This window comes from Sarcophilus harrisii, chromosome 1 (genome assembly GCF_902635505.1).
Source record: "Sarcophilus harrisii chromosome 1, mSarHar1.11, whole genome shotgun sequence".
NCBI lineage: Eukaryota > Metazoa > Chordata > Mammalia > Dasyuromorphia > Dasyuridae > Sarcophilus > Sarcophilus harrisii.
Genome location: NC_045426.1, coordinates 78,997,615 through 79,014,891, shown reverse-complemented (window position 1 = coordinate 79,014,891; position 17,277 = coordinate 78,997,615). Strand labels below are relative to the sequence as shown.

The 17,277-nt window shown below is 57.5% G+C and overlaps 1 protein-coding gene across 1 annotated transcript; it reads right to left on the bottom strand.

The window, feature by feature from the left end:
• Nucleotides 1-1,570: 1,570 nt before the first annotated feature.
• On the bottom strand, nucleotides 1,571-16,522 carry NACAD (NAC alpha domain containing). The gene is made up of 10 exons (XM_031957387.1): nucleotides 16,269-16,522; nucleotides 10,262-11,655; nucleotides 4,615-8,473; nucleotides 4,346-4,495; nucleotides 3,823-3,911; nucleotides 2,859-2,933; nucleotides 2,435-2,581; nucleotides 2,194-2,331; nucleotides 1,942-2,055; nucleotides 1,571-1,676 (listed from the first exon to the last, which is right to left on the bottom strand). Exons 1-10 carry the CDS (start codon nucleotides 16,300-16,302, stop codon nucleotides 1,662-1,664), a joined length of 6,015 nt encoding a protein of 2,004 aa, XP_031813247.1. The 5' UTR covers nucleotides 16,303-16,522; the 3' UTR covers nucleotides 1,571-1,661.
• Nucleotides 16,523-17,277: the final 755 nt, after the last annotated feature.

Sequence of the window (17,277 nt, the reverse complement as noted above, 5' to 3'; positions counted from 1 at the left end):
CCCCCACAAAATTGCCTAACTCTGAACTGGATCTGTCATGAAAGTCTCCCACCTCTGACTTGGAAGGATCCCCACACCATGCACCTAAATTCTAATGATTAAAGCAATCATCATGCTTTAAATATCCTTAGCTTTGCAACGGCTGCTGCCCACTAACTAGGGATGACTGGTCACATTTTCACTGACCCCGAGTTTCCTCCTGTGCAAGATGAAGGGATTGAAGTCCCTATTAGCTGATGTTTTTGACTCTGACTTCTGAGTCAGGTTTTGAGCTAGGTTAAAAGTTCTAATAGATTTCCCCATGGGTTTGTGGGAAGAAATAAAAACCCTGGGGGGAGGAGGGAGAATTGATCAAAAGAAAAAGGAAGGCAGCAGACACTCCAGTCCTGCTTGGGTCCTGAAGTTCCAGGAAGACTGCAGTACAGCAGAACACACCTGCCTTAAGGGTTAAAATAGTACATTGATTGAAAATATAGGCCACATTTCCCCTTCCCCCTTCTAGCTTTTGTAAAACCTAACTGTAAATGTGTTAATAGAGATCGAGAGATTTTTTTTTTCAGATGATAATTTTAGCCATATGGTCTGCGGTGGGTCTATACCGGGAGTGTATATTTCCCCAGGGTCTAGAAAAGGAGATTCTCTCCCTCGCTCCTGGGCCCCTACTGGTCATCTGCAGACAGAAGCCCTAGGGCGTCCTCCCCACTTTGAAGGGAATCCATACTCCCAGAAGGCTGTCTTCTGCCCTTATCTCGGCCCTAAAGGAAATGGCCTTTGAATGTGCATCAGCCGGAGAGCATTAGCACCTGCCAAGACAGGCTGGGCCCGGGGAAGGGGGATGCCTCCGCCATCCCCTCCCTGCGGGAGCCTCTTCCCAAAAGCTTGCTTCCGGAAGCTCGTTCCCAGGAGGTTCAGCCGTCCCAGGTAGCAGCCCCACTCAGACCCAAGCCTTCTGGCCGGGAAAAGCCTTTTTTGCTCCTTAGATGTTAAGATAATTTCTGTGAAGCCAGACCAGAAACCACCCCTCCCTGATTTACCTTTATACCCACACCCACCTTTGCCCGTGGGCCGAGGGAGTTAGGTCTCCATGTTTTCCTGAGCAAGGGGTCGGGACATAGCGAGGTCCCCGAGAGTCGCCCAGGATTCGGGGAGTACTTTGGAGCTGGTGGGAGATGCCCGGCAGCCTTGGGAGGAAACGAGCTATTTTCCCCCCTCACCTTGCTCTCCCGGCCTGGAGCCGGAGCCTGCCCAGGAGGGGGAACAAACCTGAGGCAAGTTCAGGGGAGGGGAAAGACTCCAAGCCTCCGGAGACCCCGGCACCCCGGGGGGAGGGCAGCCTCAGACGCCTGTAGCCACCTCCCGGGGCCTCGCCTCCCCCCGAGCCGGCAGGGAGGGCCTTCCTCCAGAAGTGGGAGCCCGGCTCCGAGTCCGGCTTCGCCGCTGCCCGGGCCTCCTGGAACCGGTCCCCGGCCCTCTTGGGTAAAGGCGCCTTCCCGGGGGAACTCTCGGGCGGGGCCGGCTCCCTCCTCCCTCCTCCCTCCCTCCCGCCGGGGGGAAAGGAAAAGCCGCTGCAGCGGGAGCGGATACAGGTTTATTGAGCAGCATTAAGTTGAGGGACGCGGGGCAAAGGGGGGTGGGGCGGAGCTGGCCGGGCAGGGCAGTGGCTACATGGTCAGCTCCTACAAGAAAGGGACAAAAAAGAGACATCAGGGCTGGGGGCTGCTGGGGCGCAACACCCCCCCCCTCCCCCCCACCCGGAACAGCCGCCCTCCAGACCAGGCCTTTAGCGGGGCAGCCGCGGTCAGGGGAGGGAAGACCCTCCAGCAGCCACCAGGCCCTCAGCCCGCCGCGACGGGCCGCCCTGCCGACGGGGGGCGGGGCGGGGAAGCGCAGGAGCGGGGCTAGCTCCGGCCCCAGCGCTGGCCGCCGCCGGTCCTCGCTCACCATGATGGCGTTGACGATGTCGTTGTTGTTGTGTCTCAGCGCCCGCACGGCCTTGGCTCGGGACACGTTGGCCTGCGCCATCACCAGCTCGATGTCGCGCACCTCCAGCCCCGCCTCGTCCACCTGGCGACAAGCGGGAGCGGCTGGGCCCGGGGCCGGGGGGCCGCCGCGACTCCCCCCGAACCGCCCACCCCCGCGCCGCCGGGCCGGCGGGGACCCTCCGAGAGGCTCGGCGGCCCCCCGGCCCCTCACCTCCTCCTCCTCCTCCTCCTCGCTCTCCTCCTTGGCGCCGAGGCCGGGCGCCGTCTCCGGGATGAGGGGCGAGGGCTCCGCCGGCACCTTGAACTTCTCGGCCGCTGCCTTGTGCACTTGCTGCGATAAGTCCTCGATCTGCGGGGCGGGGGGGCGGGTAAGAGGGGGCCCCCGAGGACCAGCTCCGCGGCGCCCGTGAGGGCCGCCCCCCGCCCCCCGCGAGGGACCGGCCCAGGCTGACCTTAGCCTCCCCAAAGACGATGTAGATGTCGGACGCCGGGCTTTTGAAGACGTCGGGCTTGGAGATGACGAAGAGGATGTTCTTGGACTTGCGGATGGTGATTCGGGTGACCCCGTGGATCTGCCGAAGGCCCAGCTTTGACATGGCCTGTGAGGGAGAGGGCATGAAGGGCCGGCCCGGGCCCAAACCCCCACCCCCCGCCTCCCGGGGAAGGAGAGCCTACTCTGGAGCCAAGGAGAATGGCTGACCCGGAAAGGGGGGAGCTCGCTTCCCTGGAAATCCAGCAGGAGCCCCGAAATGGACTGCTGGACTTCCTCTATGCCCAGCGCGCAGAGGCCGGCCTGGCCGTTTGGCGGAGGCGATTTGCAAGTTCCGGGGGCTCGGGCAACGCCCAGCCTCCCCACCCACCCCTCTCCCCGCTCACCTTGCGGGCCTTCTTCTCGCTCCGGCTCTGCTTGGCTTTATTGACGGCCTCCTCGCCACTTCCCACGGAGTGAGCCTGCAGAAGGGACAGAGCCAGAACTCGGTCAGCACTGCAGCCTCTCTTTTGCCGCCAGATGCAGCACCAAGGGAGGAGCCCAGGGGCCAGTCTCTCACCAGGTAACAGAAGCCCCCAGGGAAGAAAAGGGGAGCGCTTAAGGAAGAAAACAACCAAAAACCCCTCCCTAAACAACGGTTTTTGCCCAGTTTCCACCAGAGCTACCCCCACGTTGCTTCAGGACTCGGATAGGAGAGTCCAATTAAGGAAAGGCCTCCAGGGTCATGGGCCGTCTCGTCTGGTTGTTTTTGTTTTTTGAGAGGGAGAGTATGAGGGAAGTCAGTGCTTGTCCGGAAGGAACTCTGGAGGTTGAAGGGGCTTGACTTAAAAATCCGAAGGCTCAGGTTTGAAGTGTGGGTGCCCCCGTGGATGGAGTGCTGGGCTAGGAGTCTAGAAGGCCTGGGTTCAGACGACGCTGTCTGTGTGACTCTAAGCAAGTCATTGGGCTTCTGGCCGCCTCCGTTTCCTCAACTATAAATAACAGCTCCTACTTCGAAGGGTTATGGGGAGGGTTCAGTAGATAACAATATGGGTTAAAAGTCCACCTTTTAGGCTGTTCACCACAGTGACTTTAAGCAAATAGCACAATCTCTCCAACCAAAGTTTTCTTAAGTAGATGGGGAATGAAGCCAGAATTAGGTACTTCAATGGGTAGTTGAAAAAGAAAAGTGCTATGTAAACTTTAAAGCAATAAAAAAGAAGTTAAGTTGTTCTGGTGATTCTATCTACCTAGAAAGAGAAGTCTCAGAGGGAACATCCAGAGATGTGTGGGGTCTCTCCCCAACCCAAATCATACACAGAATAAGCCCATTTTCAAGAGTGATTAGGGTGGAAGAGGAGAGAAGGGTACCTGAGGTGGTGCAGTCTGTGGTTCAGTGCTATCTGGGTCCTCCAACTCGGGAAGAGACTCCCCATTGCTCTCAGAATCATTGCGGGATGCTGGGGGTGAGGAAAGGTTGACGATCAGAAAGTACAAAAAAACTGCTTTTTTGTCTGAATAAGAAAAGCCCCCTCCCCTTTTCTAAGGGTCTCACTTCTTCCTTCTCAATCTCTAGGCCCCCAGGTGGACCCTTGAGGCACAAACTGCCTGGGATTTGCCAGTGACCTCACGGCTGGTGGGAAGGGACAGGGCTCCTCAAGGGCTTCCTCTGGCCCTGGATCCCAAGGTGGCTGCGCCATGGCCTCCTGCTGTGCTAAGCAGAGAATCCTGGCCAGCTGGGATGCCTCTGGCCTATTTCTCACTTGGGCAAGCTCCGAGCCTCAGTTGCTCGGCTGTTAAAGTTTTACCTAAGGGGTGGGTCGCTGGGAGACTCACAGGGAACATCCCACCACTCTCCCCCGGGCCTTGGGGCTGCCGGCCAAAGGACACTCACCCCTGCGGTCGGGGAGAGCTCCAGGCGCAGGGCGCAGGGCTGTGTCGGCTGCCTGGCGCAGCTCCTCCAGTTCTGTGCATCTGGAAAGGGGTTCTGCCTCGCTCGAGGAGCTCGAGTGCGACTGCACCAAGGCCTGCGCCCGCTCAGAACCTGGGGAGTCAACAGTGGTGGGTGGAAAGGCCGGAGGGGGGAGCCAGCCTCCCTCCTAGAGATGTCCCGGTCTCCGCTCCCTGGCCCCTCCCCAGCACCTGCCCATCACCCCCGCTCACCTTCTCTGCTCAGCCGGGGCCTGGGGGGAGAGGTTGCATCTCCCGTACTGCACTCCTCCCGCCGAGCAGCAGCCGGCCCTCCTCTGGGGAGAGTGGGGGCCCGGAGCCCTGGGCCAGGGGCAGGGCCTGGAGGCACTTGGCTGGGAGTGGGGGGTTTGGGAACCACCTGAGGGGCAGACCCCCCCGCGGGAGCCTGCCCTGCCCAGAGCCCCCTGGAACACGGGCTTGAGATCACCTCAGCAGACCCTGCTGGGGCCTGGTCTTTGGCATAGGGGACCACTTTTGAGGTTGGTGTTCTGGGGGACACTAGGGCTTGGCCTCTTGGGGACCGGTGCCGGGGAGAACCCGCTTTCCGTGCTGCTACTGTGCCCAGGTCTGATGGGCACAAGGCCAGTGGGGGGGTGTTCCCTGAGACAGCCTGGGTCGAGGAAGAGGCCGCTCCCTCCACCCTACCCCCTTCTTGCTTCTGGGCCACGGGAAGTGGGGGGCCCTTATTGCTTGAGGCCTCTGGGCTAGAAGGGGACTGAGGAGCCACTGGGCTGGGCATTAGAGGGGCAGAAGAGGTCTGGGGCTCCCTGGAGGGGGGCACAGGAGCAGCAGAACGGGGCTGGGATTTCCCCACTTTGTGGTTCGGGCCAGCTGCCAGCTTGGGCGGCTTCTCCCTGCCCAGGGGGCTCCGAGGCAGGGGCCTCTTCTCTCCGGAGGGACCTTCTGGCTCTTCAGGGGAACAGTCAGCTGAAGATAAAACAGAGGAAGAAGCTCTCTCCACCAAATGTTTGGGGCCTCGAGACTGGTCAGTGTCCACCAGGGGCAGAGGAGCAACAACCAAAGGCCCTTGGGGCGGGGGCGTGAAGGGGAAGTCGGATGGCGCCTTTGGGGATGAAGAACTGGGTCCCTCCTCTTTGGGCCTGAGGAGGGGGGCCCGTTCAGTGTCCTGCCTCAGGTCAGCCTTCAGCCCAGAGCCCTCGGACGGCACTGGAGAGCGTTTCCCTGGGGCACCACGGGGCCCCTTGGCTCTGAGCACAGGCTCAGGGGCTACACTGGCTTCTGGGATTTGCTCACTGGGTGAAGGCTCCGGAGCCAGCCCCTCTGGGCACTTTTCCTCCAGATTAAATGCGGCCTCTGCCAGTAACTCCTTCCCCAGGACATCTATTTGCTCCAGACTAGCTGCAGAATTGGGCTCTGGAGCTCCAGTCTCCTCAGAGGCTTGGAGAGCATCCGGTGACCCCGAGACATTGTCCGTTGTGGTGGGAGAGGCCGGGGGATGCTCTGAGCTCTCGTTCTCACCAGCAGGGCCCTCGCTCTCTAGACGGCGTGGAGGACTCGGAAGGGTGTGCTCCGGGGAGACGGGGGGACGCCCTTCCCCACTGATGCCCCTTGGCAGGGCATCCTCGGAGCCTTTAGAAATGACTGCATAGCTTTGCTCTGCCAGAGGGTCCCAGCCTTCACTCTCACCAGCCGGCCCTGCCTGCCCCTCAACACCTCGGCTGTCGGCCGGCTCCCGAGCCTCTGGCAGAGCTTCTCTCTGGGGGGTCAGCGGTTCAGCTCCCTCATGTGCACAGGGACCGGCAACAAGACCCCCCCGCGAGCCCAGCCCTGCAGCTGGATCTTGGGGGCACTCTGGTTTCTCATCGTCCTCCTGCCTCACCGCAGGGAGGGTCTCCACTGTTAGCAGGGGGCTCTCCACCTGAGACATCTCCAGGCCGAATGGGAAGCCCGCTTCTTGTGGAGGGTGAGGGGGCATTGCTGCAGCAGTGGGCTCTGGGCTCACTTCTTGTGATGTCTGAGACGTCACAACACGGGGTTCTGCCCCTGTTGCTTGTAGGGCTGGAGGGGTCACTGGCCCAGCGATGCAGTCTGGACTAACTGCTTCTTGTGTGGTCTGACATAGCATCGTGGCAGTGGGTTCTAGGCCTTCCTCTTCTTGTCGGGTCTGAGGTGTGTTCTTGGCAACAGGTTCTGGATCTCCCTCTTCTTGTCGGTGCTGAGGTGCGTTCTTGGCAACAGGTTCTAGGACTACCGCTTCTTGTAGGGTCTGAGATGTCTCTGTGGCAATGGGTTCTAGGACTACCGCTTCTTGTAGGGTCTGAGATGTCTCTGTGGCAATGGGTTCTAGGACTAACGCTTCTTGTAGGGTCTGAGATGTCTCTGTGGCAATGGGTTCTAGGACTACCGCTTCTTGTAGGGTCTGAGATGTCTCTGTGGCAATGGGTTCTAGGACTACCGCTTCTTGTAGGGTCTGAGATGTCTCTGTGGCAATGGGTTCTAGGACTACCGCTTCTTGTAGGGTCTGAGATGGCTCTGTGGCAATGGGTTCTAGGACTACCGCTTCTTGTAGGGTCTGAGATGGCTCTGTGGCAATGGGTTCTAGGACTACCGCTTCTTGTAGGGTCTGAGATGGCTCTGTGGCAATGGGTTCTAGGACTACCGCTTCTTGTAGGGTCTGAGATGGCTCTGTGGCAATGGGTTCTAGGACTACCGCTTCTTGTAGGGTCTGAGATGTCTCTGTGGCAATGGGTTCTAGGACTACCGCTTCTTGTAGGGTCTGAGATGGCTCTGTGGCAATGGGTTCTAGGACTACCGCTTCTTGTAGGGTCTGAGATGGCTCTGTGGCAATGGGTTCTAGGACTACCGCTTCTTGTAGGGTCTGAGATGGCTCTGTGGCAATGGGTTCTAGGACTACCGCTTCTTGTAGGGTCTGAGATGTCTCTGTGGCAATGGGTTCTAGGACTACCGCTTCTTGTAGGGTCTGAGATGGCTCTGTGGCAATGGGTTCTAGGACTACCGCTTCTTGTAGGGTCTGAGATGGCTCTGTGGCAATGGGTTCTAGGACTACCGCTTCTTGTAGGGTCTGAGATGGCTCTGTGGCAATGGGTTCTAGGACTACCGCTTCTTGTAGGGTCTGAGATGTCTCTGTGGCAATGGGTTCTAGGACTACCGCTTCTTGTAGGGTCTGAGATGGCTCTGTGGCAATGGGTTCTAGGACTACCGCTTCTTGTAGGGTCTGAGATGGCTCTGTGGCAATGGGTTCTAGGACTACCGCTTCTTGTAGGGTCTGAGATGGCTCTGTGGCAATGGGTTCTAGGACTACTGCTTCTTGTAGGGTCTGAGATGTGTTCTTGGCAATGTGTTGTAGGTCTCCATTTTCCTGTTGGTTCTGAGATGTCTTCACGATCATGGATTCTAGATCTGCTGCTTTTTGTGTGGGACAGGATATCTTTGTGGCAATGGGATCTAATCCTACAGTTTCTTTTAGGGTATAAGATGTCTTCATGGCAGTGGGTTCTAGGTCTGTTTTTTCTTGTTGGGTCTGGGACAGCCTCATGGCCATGGGTTCTAGATGTGCTGCTTCCTGTATGGTCTGGCACGTTGTTGTGACCATGCTTTCTAGATGTGCTGCTTCTTGTTGGGTCTGAGATACCCTTGTGACCATGGATTCTAGATCTGCTGCTTCCTGTATAGTCTGAGATGTCCTCATGGCTATGGGTTCTAGATCTGCTGCTTCCCGTGTGGTCTGAGATGTCCTCGTGGTCATGGGTTTTAGAGCTGCTGTTTCATGTATGGTCTGGGATAGTTTCATGGCCATGGGTTCTGGATCTGCTGCTTCTTGTAGGGTCTGGGATGTTTTTATAGTCATGGGTTTTAGATCTGTTGCTTCTTGTTGGGTCTGGGATGCCCTTGTGACCATGGGTTCTAGATCTGCTTCCTGTTGGGAATGGAATGATCCTGTGGCCCTGCATTCTAGACCTGCTGTTTCTTGTAAGTTCTGCAGTGTCATCATGGTAATGGGTTCAAGATTTGCTGCTTCTTGTAAGGTCTGAGATGTTTCTGTGGAAATGGGTTCTAGATCTGCTCCTTCCTGTGGGGTCTGAGGGGTCACTGACAGTGCAGTGGGTTCTAGGGTTCCTTCTTGTGGGGTCTGATGGGTCGCTGACACCGCGGTGGGTTCTAGGTCTGCTCCTTGTGGGATCGGAGGGGTCACTGACACCGCAGTGGGTTCCAGGTCTGCTCCTTGTGGGGTCTGAGGGGTCACTGACACCTCAGTGGGTTCCAGGTCTGCTCCTTGTGGGGTGTGAGGGGTCACTGACGCCACAGTGGGTTCCAGGTCTGCTCTTTGTGGGGTCCCAGGGGTCGCCGACACCGCGGTGGGTTCCAGGTCTGCTCTTTGTGGGGTCCCAGGGGTTGCTGACACCGCAGTGGGTTCCAGGTCTGCTCCTTGTGGGATCCAAGGGGTCACTGACACCGCAGTGGGTTCCAGGTCTGCTCCTTGTGGGGTCCGAGGGGTCACTGACGCCACAGTGGGTTCCAGGTCTGCTCCTTGTGGGGTCCCAGGGGTCGCTGACACCGCGGTGGGTTCCAGGTCTGCTCCTTGTGGGGTCTGAGGGGTCACTGACACCGCAGTGGGTTCCAGGTCTGCTCCTTGTGGGGTCCCAGGGGTCACTGACACCGCGGTGGGTTCCAGGTCTGCTCCTTGTGGGGTCCGAGGGGTCACTGACACCGCGGTGGGTTCCAGGTCTGCTCCTTGTGGGGTCCAGGGTACTGACACCCGTGGGTGGGGCACTGACACCGCGGTGGGTTCCAGGTCTGCTCCTTGTGGGGTCCCAGGGGCCTGACACCGGTGGGTTCCAGGTCTGCTCCTTGTGGGTCTGAGGGGTCACTGACACCACGTGGGTTCAGGTCTCTTGTGGGGTCCGAGGGGTCGCTGACACCACGTGGGTTCAGGTCTGCTCTTGTGGGATCCGAGGGGTCCTGACACCGCGGTGGCGGTGGGTTCCAGGTCTGCTCCTTGTGGGGTCCCAGGGGTCACTGACACCACGGTGGGTTCTAGATTTGCTTCTTGTGGGGTCCAAGAGGTCCCTGACACCGCGGTGGGTTCCAGGTCTGCTCCTTGTGGGGTCTGAGGGGTCACTGACACCGCGGTGGGTTCCAGGTCTGCTCCTTGTGGGGTCCCAGGGGTCACTGACACCGCGGTGGGTTCCAGGTCTGCTCCTTGTGGGGTCTGAGGGGTCACTGACACCGCGGTGGGTTCCAGGTCTGCTCCTTGTGGGGTCTGAGGAGTCACTGACACCGCGTGGGTTCCAGGTCTGCTCCTTGTGGGGTCCCAGGGTCACTGACACCACGGTGGGGTCCAGGTCTGCTCCTTGTGGGTCCGAGGGATCACTGACACCACGGTGGGTTCCAGGTCTGCTCCTTGTGGGGTCTGAGGGGTCACTGACACCGCGGTGGGTTCCAGGTCTGCTCCTTGTGGGGTCCCAGGGGTCACTGACACCACGGTGGGTTCCAGGTCTGCTCCTTGTGGGGTCCGAGGGGTCACTGACACCGCGGTGGGTTCCAGGTCTGCTCCTTGTGGGGTCCCAGGGGTCACTGACACCGCGGTGGGTTCCAGGTCTGCTCCTTGTGGGGTCCCAGGGGTCACTGACACCGCGGTGGGTTCCAGGTCTGCTCCTTGTGGGGTCTGAGGGGTCACTGACACCACAGTGGGTTCTAGGGTTCCTTCTTGTGGGGTCCGATGGGTCGCTGACACCACGGTGGGTTCTAGGTCTGCTTCTTGTGGGATCCGAGGGGTCGCTGACACTGCGGTGGGTTCTAGGTTTGCTTCTTGTGGGGTCCGAGGGGTCGCTGACGCCATGGTGAGTTCTAGGTCTGCTCCTTGTGGGGTCTGAGGGGTCGAGGCCATGGCAGCAGGCTCTCCCCCTGAGCTGAGCTCTGGGCCCTGGGCCAGGAGCGAGGCAGGTTCCTCTTTCTCCTTGGCTGGGAAGCCGTCCCCAGCCTCTGAGGAGCCGAACCAGAGCAGGCCCGGGGGCTGAGCGTGGGGCTCCTCGCTGTAGAGCCGCTCGTCCTCCTCCCCGGCGTAGGAGGCTGAGTCAGAGTCAGAAGAGGTGGCCGATGTGTCGTCCCGGAAGGCGAAGGCCTCGTCCACCCCCTCGTTGATGGAGGTCTCCGACAGGGACTGCAGGAAGGAGGCCGAGGTGCTGTCGTCCTCCCCGTCGCTCTCTGGGCTTGGCGCTTCCTCCTGGGGCAGCGCCATGATTTCCACGGCATCAGCCTCAAAGATCAGACTGCCCCGGAAAGGCAGCAAGGTGGCTGGGATCATGGGCTCGCCACCCGGAAAGCCCATGTCCGGGAAGGGGTCCCCCCCCTGCCCCAGGTTCCAGGAGGAGCCACTGTCCCCAGAGAGGCTGGATTCGGAGGAGGGCAGGTCCCGAGGGCCCGCGGGCAGGAGCTCCGTGTCATCCGAGTCAGAGGCCCCGCCGAGGGGGCTCTCCTGGCTCCCCTCCTCGTTGGGGCAGAGGAGGGAGAAGTCCCCGTTCTCGGGGGCGTCCAGCCCCTCGGTCTCCACGAGCAGGTTGGGGGAGCAGGACGGGGATGTGCTGAAGCTGCTGGAGGAGGCCCAGCTGCCCCCCTCGGCAGTGATGTAGGAGCCTGAGGGGGAGGTGGGTGGGGAGCCCAGGAGGTCTGCCTCGGCGTCGCTGGGCTCCTCGCTCAGGCAGAGAGAGTGTGAGAACAGGTAGGAGCAGGCCAGCTTGGTGGGGGTGGAGGGGGCTGTGAAGTAAGGGTCCGGGTCCGGGCGGGGGGAAGGCACAGGGAGGTCGCCCTGAGAGAGCAGCTCGGGGGGTGGGCTGGGGCCAGCCCACTTGCCCTCCAAGTCCCTGAGCTCTGAGTCCGTCACCGTCAGGGGCGCAGCGGCCTGGGGCTCCTTGGGCAGCTCCGGGGGGGCCCGCCGGGGTCCGCTGCTGCTTGTTTCTTCGCCCATCACCACCCGAGGCTCCAGACTCTCCAGGATGAGGGGCTCCTCGGAGAGTCCTTTTGGGGGCCCCACCACGGGGCCACACTCTCCCAAGGCAGTTCGGCCAGAACTAGTGCTGCCCGCTCCAGTGTCCGAGCTGGCCCCCTCTGGCTGCGGCCGGTCGCCGCGCTTGGCGGGGAGGAAGGCCAGGGGGATGGGGGCTGGCCCTGGAGTCAGGTCCCCCCGCATGGGCAAATCCTCAGGCGTGGACAGGTCCCCACTGGGTGTCGAGGCAGCAGCGTCATGGGGTTCGGCTGTGGGAAAGATAAACGAGATATGAGGAACGGAAGATACTGGGAAAAGAAGACCCAGAGAAGGGCCTGGTTCAGTGACTTCTCAGAAAAACGGAGACCAGGCCCCAAAACTGAGAGCCAGGTTCCCGAGCCATTAGCAGGCTGCAGGGGCCTGGGCAGGCCTTTGTCACCCCAAACCCCGGTCTTCTCCTTGGCAAGGGGAGGAACAATTCTCGTTCAGCCACCCTTCCCGGGAGCGGCTCTGGCCACAGCTTTGAGAGGCAGGTAGTTCTGGGCAAAAAAAACATTCAATTTAGAGAGCACCTCGAGGTCGCTGGGGTGAGCTGTTACCCGGGAAGCCACAGGAAGGAGAGAGCCCAGGCGTCCTGCAGTCACCCAGAGAGGGTCTGAGGCCGGAGTCTCACTCAGATCTGCCCCAAGCCTCGCGCTTTATCCCTGAAGAAACAGCTGCCCGAGGCAGGGCCGACACAAGTGTCCCAGGGAGTTCTCACCTGTTCTATACCGTAATTTTTATACTAGATTATATATATAGGACATATTAAACATATTGTGTCCAATAATCCTGTTAGTTCCAGGTTACATTTATCTATCCCCGGGTGCAGAAAAGCATTGTGCCCCGCGCCAGGTCTTCTGCAGCTGACCAAGTACAGGCCTGGCCCAAGGAGAGGAATCCCGGTTCTGGTCCTTCTCCCCTGAGGCTCTGCCGCTCCCAGCATCTGCAGCCCCGAGGGCCCAGCCGGGAGGAAAGCCTCAGGAAAGAAAGGAAGGAGCGGAGTCGTCCTGCCGCCCAACTCCATGCGGACCCTGACTCTGCGTCAGGGGCCTTGGTAGAACACGCCCGCTGGCACTGGATGCTCTGAAAAAGCCCCTTTCCTGGTTTCCCCCCATTTCTTAGGGTCCCATCTGAATGTGTGACCCAAACCCAATAGCCAGCCCTGTGCTCTGAACCCCCAAAGACCCAGGGGCTCCCCTTCCTTCTAGACCAAAGCTGCTGCTGTAGCTTCATCCCTTAAAAAAAAAAAAAAAAAAGCCCAAGCTCTCGTCTCAAATAACAGCTGCAATCTCTCAGCTCCTCCCTTCCCCCCACAAACCAGGAGAAAGGGGGGAGGGGGAGGCGACCTAGCTGGGCTTCCATCCCTGCTTTCTCCTTCCCACTTCCCTGCTCTAGGACCGGGAAGGGGGGGGGCGGGGGCCAGATCTGCCTCTGCCCTCGGGACAGGTTAGGAACAATCGGAGGCTTCTCCATGGTCAGACCCGAGGGAGAGTGGAGGGAAGCCAGAGGCCCAGGGTCCCCTCTTCTTCCCCTTGCCCTCCCCTCCCCCACTGAGCATCTGCTTTATTGTAACCTCACTAGGGGACAAAGAACAGAGACTGGGACTTAGAATCTTGGAATTGGGGGAAGGACCTTAAAAATCACTCAGGCTCACTGAACGAAGAGCATCTCAAAAGGGATCTTCTCGGTCCAGCCCCCTCGTTCCACCCGATGAGGAAACCCAAGGTCCAAAGTGACTTGTCGGGATTACCCTGGTAGTCACAGAAGCAGGATTTGAACTCGGTTCTCTCCATTACACGCCTCCCATCTAAAAGGGTCGTGTGTTAGCTGTACGTATTTTGGAGACAGGCAGAGAGAGAACAAAAAGCTGGAGACACAGCTCTTTTTCCAGAACATCCCGTGGATCCCCTCTCTCGTCCCTACCTCCCGACAGCGGAGGAAGGAGGAATCCCTGCCTCAGAAGGCAATGGGAACAGAAAGTCCCGAGGAGGGCCAAGGGTTTTCTACTCTGCTGAAATCTGAAGGGAGCTTCAATCTCGTAAGCTCCTTGAGGGCAGGCTATCCATCATTTTTCTTTCTCCTCAGCATTATTAATGCACAGAGCGAGCATCAATAATAAATAAGATAAAATCATAAATGCTTATTGAAGTGAATTGAGCAAACTACTGCCTGTCGGGAAGCTATTCTCTGCCGGAGATAAGGAGGATCTCACCCCAGGGACCAGGCTGCCACGCAGATGGAGGAAGCCGTATGCATCCCAGCAGGAGATGGCCAGCCCAGGGCCCTGACTCAGCGTTTTACCCTGGTTGGAAGCTGGAAGGAGGCACGGGGCCCCTCTCCTCACACCAGGAGAGCTGTCTCACCTTCCCTGGGGTCGCCCCGCATCCCATCAGCCCCGGAGTCGGTCAGAGACAAGCTCACCAGATTGGGAGGTGGGGAATGGGGGAGACCCTGCACCCCCCACCCCCCAGCCCCAGCCACAAGGTGTTAGCATCCTATTAAACTGGCTGGAGGCAGCTCCTCAGTTTGCCACAAAGCCCTAGACTCCTGCCTTAGCAGGAAGAGTGGCTTAGAATCCTGGGATTCTATTCCTCCGGGTTTCCAAGGGTAGCTCCCAGAAAGAGAACCTTTGATATTCAAATATGCATAAGATCAAATTCCCAGGCCATTCCCCTCCAGACCTTTGGTAAGTGGGGAGGGGGAGGAGGAAAGGAGCACAGTGGGGTAAGGAAGGCCTGTCTGAATCACTAAAGTGCAGATAAACTCAGAATAGAGTGGAATGATTTGGACCTGGAGTCTGGAAGGTCTGGGTTTGACTACCAACTCAGGCACTTAATAAATAGCTAGGCAGAAAACATCAGCCCACTCAGCCTCTGAACCTCAAAGAAAGAAAAGAAAGGAAGAAAGAAAAAGAAAAGAAAAAAGGCAGAAATGAGGGAGGAAGAAAGAGAAAAAGACAAGCAGAAAGCCGGAGACAAAGAAAGAAAAAAGGCAAGAAAGAGGGAGGGGAAAGGGGAAGGAAGGAAGAGGTGGGAAGAAGGAAGGAAGAAAAGAAGGAAAGAATGTCTGAAGTTCCTATCAGTTTTAGCTCTATTACCTTAAGTCAGTCAACCTCTCTGCATCTCAGTTTTTCCATCTCTAAAATTCAGAAAAAGAAAGAAGGAAAAAAAAAAAGGCAGGAAAGGGAGGGAAAGGAGAAGGAAGAGGTGGGAAGAAGGAAAGAAGAAAAAAGAAAGGAATGTCTGAAGTCCCCATCAGCTCTAGCCCTAATATCTTAAGTCATCCAACCTCTCTGCACCTTAGTTTCTCCATCTGTAAAATCAAGATAATCCATTTAGTACTTAGTATTCTAAGGAACACAGATGTGTCATGGTAGCTCTTGTGCAGTCTGACCCTGCTGCTAAAATCCAGAGCATGGATCAGAAAGTTCAGAACTCATGCTCTTAATCCAATAGTTTATTTCACTCTCTTTTTTGGAGCCTGGAAAATTTATTTTTTTAAATCAAGGAACAGAAAACACAAGTATAAGCAAACCCTTCCCCACTTCTAAGCAATGCCATTTTGGGGTGCTAATAGTCCCTAATAAAAACACAAAACAACTCTTGAACAACACTTGAAGGAACCATTAAGTTGAAGGTGAATTACTGCAAAATACTTTAGCCATGTAATTTTAAACTGCCTGGAGAAAAGAAATTCTCTCATACTTCCAGAGCAGGTACTTTACATCTTTCCCAACAACCCTGGGAGATAGGTTAAATAGTATAATCTCCCTTTTTAGGGTTAAGGAAACTGAACTCAAAGACTGCAGATTAGAAAATGGCCAGCCCCTACCCTTACCTTTCCCCACCCAAATCCATCACTTCCCACTAAGCAGGCTGAATGGAGAGTCTATCTGCAAGAAGTGTGGACCACCTGATATGTATGTTTGCCAGGAAATGGGCACATTGAATCAGAGAGAATGTGGGAGAGCTGCTTTGAGTGAAAAACGGGTAATATCTGGGGTTCTTTTCCCAGCCTGTTGGGGGAAGAAGGAGCTTGCTAGAGAAAGTCCATAAACCATCAGGATACAGTCCTAACTTGAGAGTAGCTGCTCATTGTTCCCTCTCTCGCCATAATCTTACATTTCCCGGGATGGAAGAAGTGGGGTCCTGATGTCCACATGCCATAGCCCAGCCGGCCACGGCATTACAACTCCCACCTCGAGTCATATTCCACAAACTGGCCAGGCAAAGGAGGTAGGGACAAAAACGGGTCCTCTTGGGGCAAGCCAAGGTAAAACCATTAGCAGCCTCAGTTTACAAGTTATAAAACGAGCAGGTATTCAGTTCTGACAGCTGACGGCTACAGGGAAAAACTCAGACGCCGCATCCCAGCAATACGACGAAGGAGCTCCCATGACTTGGGAACCACTAATAAAATGGGACCAATAGCTCTTATATTACTGATCTTTGGTGACAAAAAAAATCAGGAGCCAATATATGTCACCTGTGATAATTCTTCGATACCACACTTTCCCCGTACCCGCACCTCCCTGTATCGCCGGCTCTGTGCCGTTCTTGGGGAAGGGCTCAAAACAAAGCCCCCCGTGGTGGGGACGGGAAAGGGCAAGGGAGGAATCTAGGAACCTGAGGGCCTCCCGGGGACACTGGGTATCCTCACTCCCTCAGGGAGCCAAGTAACCAGGAGAGAGGAGGAAATCCCCCTGGCGGGAGGAGGCACCCTTCAGAAAACAAGTCCCTTCACCCCCAAGTCCTGGCAACTCAACACCCCGGGAGCGGCCGCAAGCCCGGGGCCAGGGCCGGCCCTAAGCCCCACCCTCGGCGCGGGCTGGCCAACTCACCAATCGGCTGCGTCGGGTCCTGGGGACTGGCCATCCTGAAAGGGGCTCCGGGGACCGGGGCCGGGTCCTCACTTTGAGACTATTCCTAGCTTCTATGTGAAAGGGAAGAAACTCGGGGGGATCAGAGAGGGATGGGGAGCATCCGAGTGACGGAGGAAACCGCTGATGGCGAGTTTGAGGCAGAGCTTGGAGAGACAGCGAGCTGAGAACTTAAGAATCCCCAGCGACCTAGGGGTGGGACTAACTCCCAGCACCTGGAAGCCTCTGTAGCCTCGCCTTAAAGGATCTTGGGAGTGGGTGTGGCTGACGGACGAACTTTGGGGGAAGGATGCGGGGTCCTGGCCCTGCGAGGACCGGGCTCTGACTCGGGCGGAGATGGGAAGCGCGTTCGCCAGTCGGAAAGGAGAAACTGCCTCTCCCCGAAGTCGGATCCTCTGGCCCAGAGAAAGTTTGCTTGGTTTCTCTCTGTCCCCCGGAGTTGGGGTTAAGAAGATGAAATGAGATTGTCCTTCTCCTGCCCGGAGCTTTGTGCCCAGAAAAGGCACTGTGGGGGTGGGGGGCGACAGAGAGAGAAACAGAGAGAGAGAGATGGAGAGAGACAGAGAGACAGAGAGAGAGAGATGGAGAGAGACAAAGAGACAGACAGAGAGAGAGAGAGAGAGAGAGAGAGAGAGAGAGAGAGAGAGAGAGAGAGAGAGAGAGAGATGGAGACATAGGGAGACAGAGACAACTGTAATGGAAGAGGAGACTCAAGGTTAAACCCTAATTCTGCCACTTACGACTTGTGGGACCCCGAGCAACCCACTCTCTCTAAGCCCTCTTATCCAAACACGGTGATAATGTGCACATGACCGCTCTCATGGGCATGTTGTAAGGCTCAAACTACATAGTGGGCTGAAAGCATTTTGTAAATGGGGTGGATGCCAGCTGCCACCGTTAAGATGGGTTCTGGGAGGTTGATGTTGGCGGCCCGCCTGAAGTCACGAGGGCCCCAGCTAATGAGAAAAGG

Bases quoted from the DNA above. Each gene is read 5' to 3' on its own strand.
- NACAD (XM_031957387.1), bottom strand. From the start codon at position 16,302: ATGGCCAGTCCCCAGGACCCGACGCAGCCGATTG. The intron at 8,474-10,261 runs GCAGACCTAGAA...CAGACCCCACAG, and splicing joins CCCCTCAGACCCCACAAGGA to GAAGGAGCAGATCTAGAACC. The intron at 2,934-3,822 runs GTACCCTTCTCT...TCCCTTCTGCAG, and splicing joins CACAGACTGCACCACCTCAG to GCTCACTCCGTGGGAAGTGG.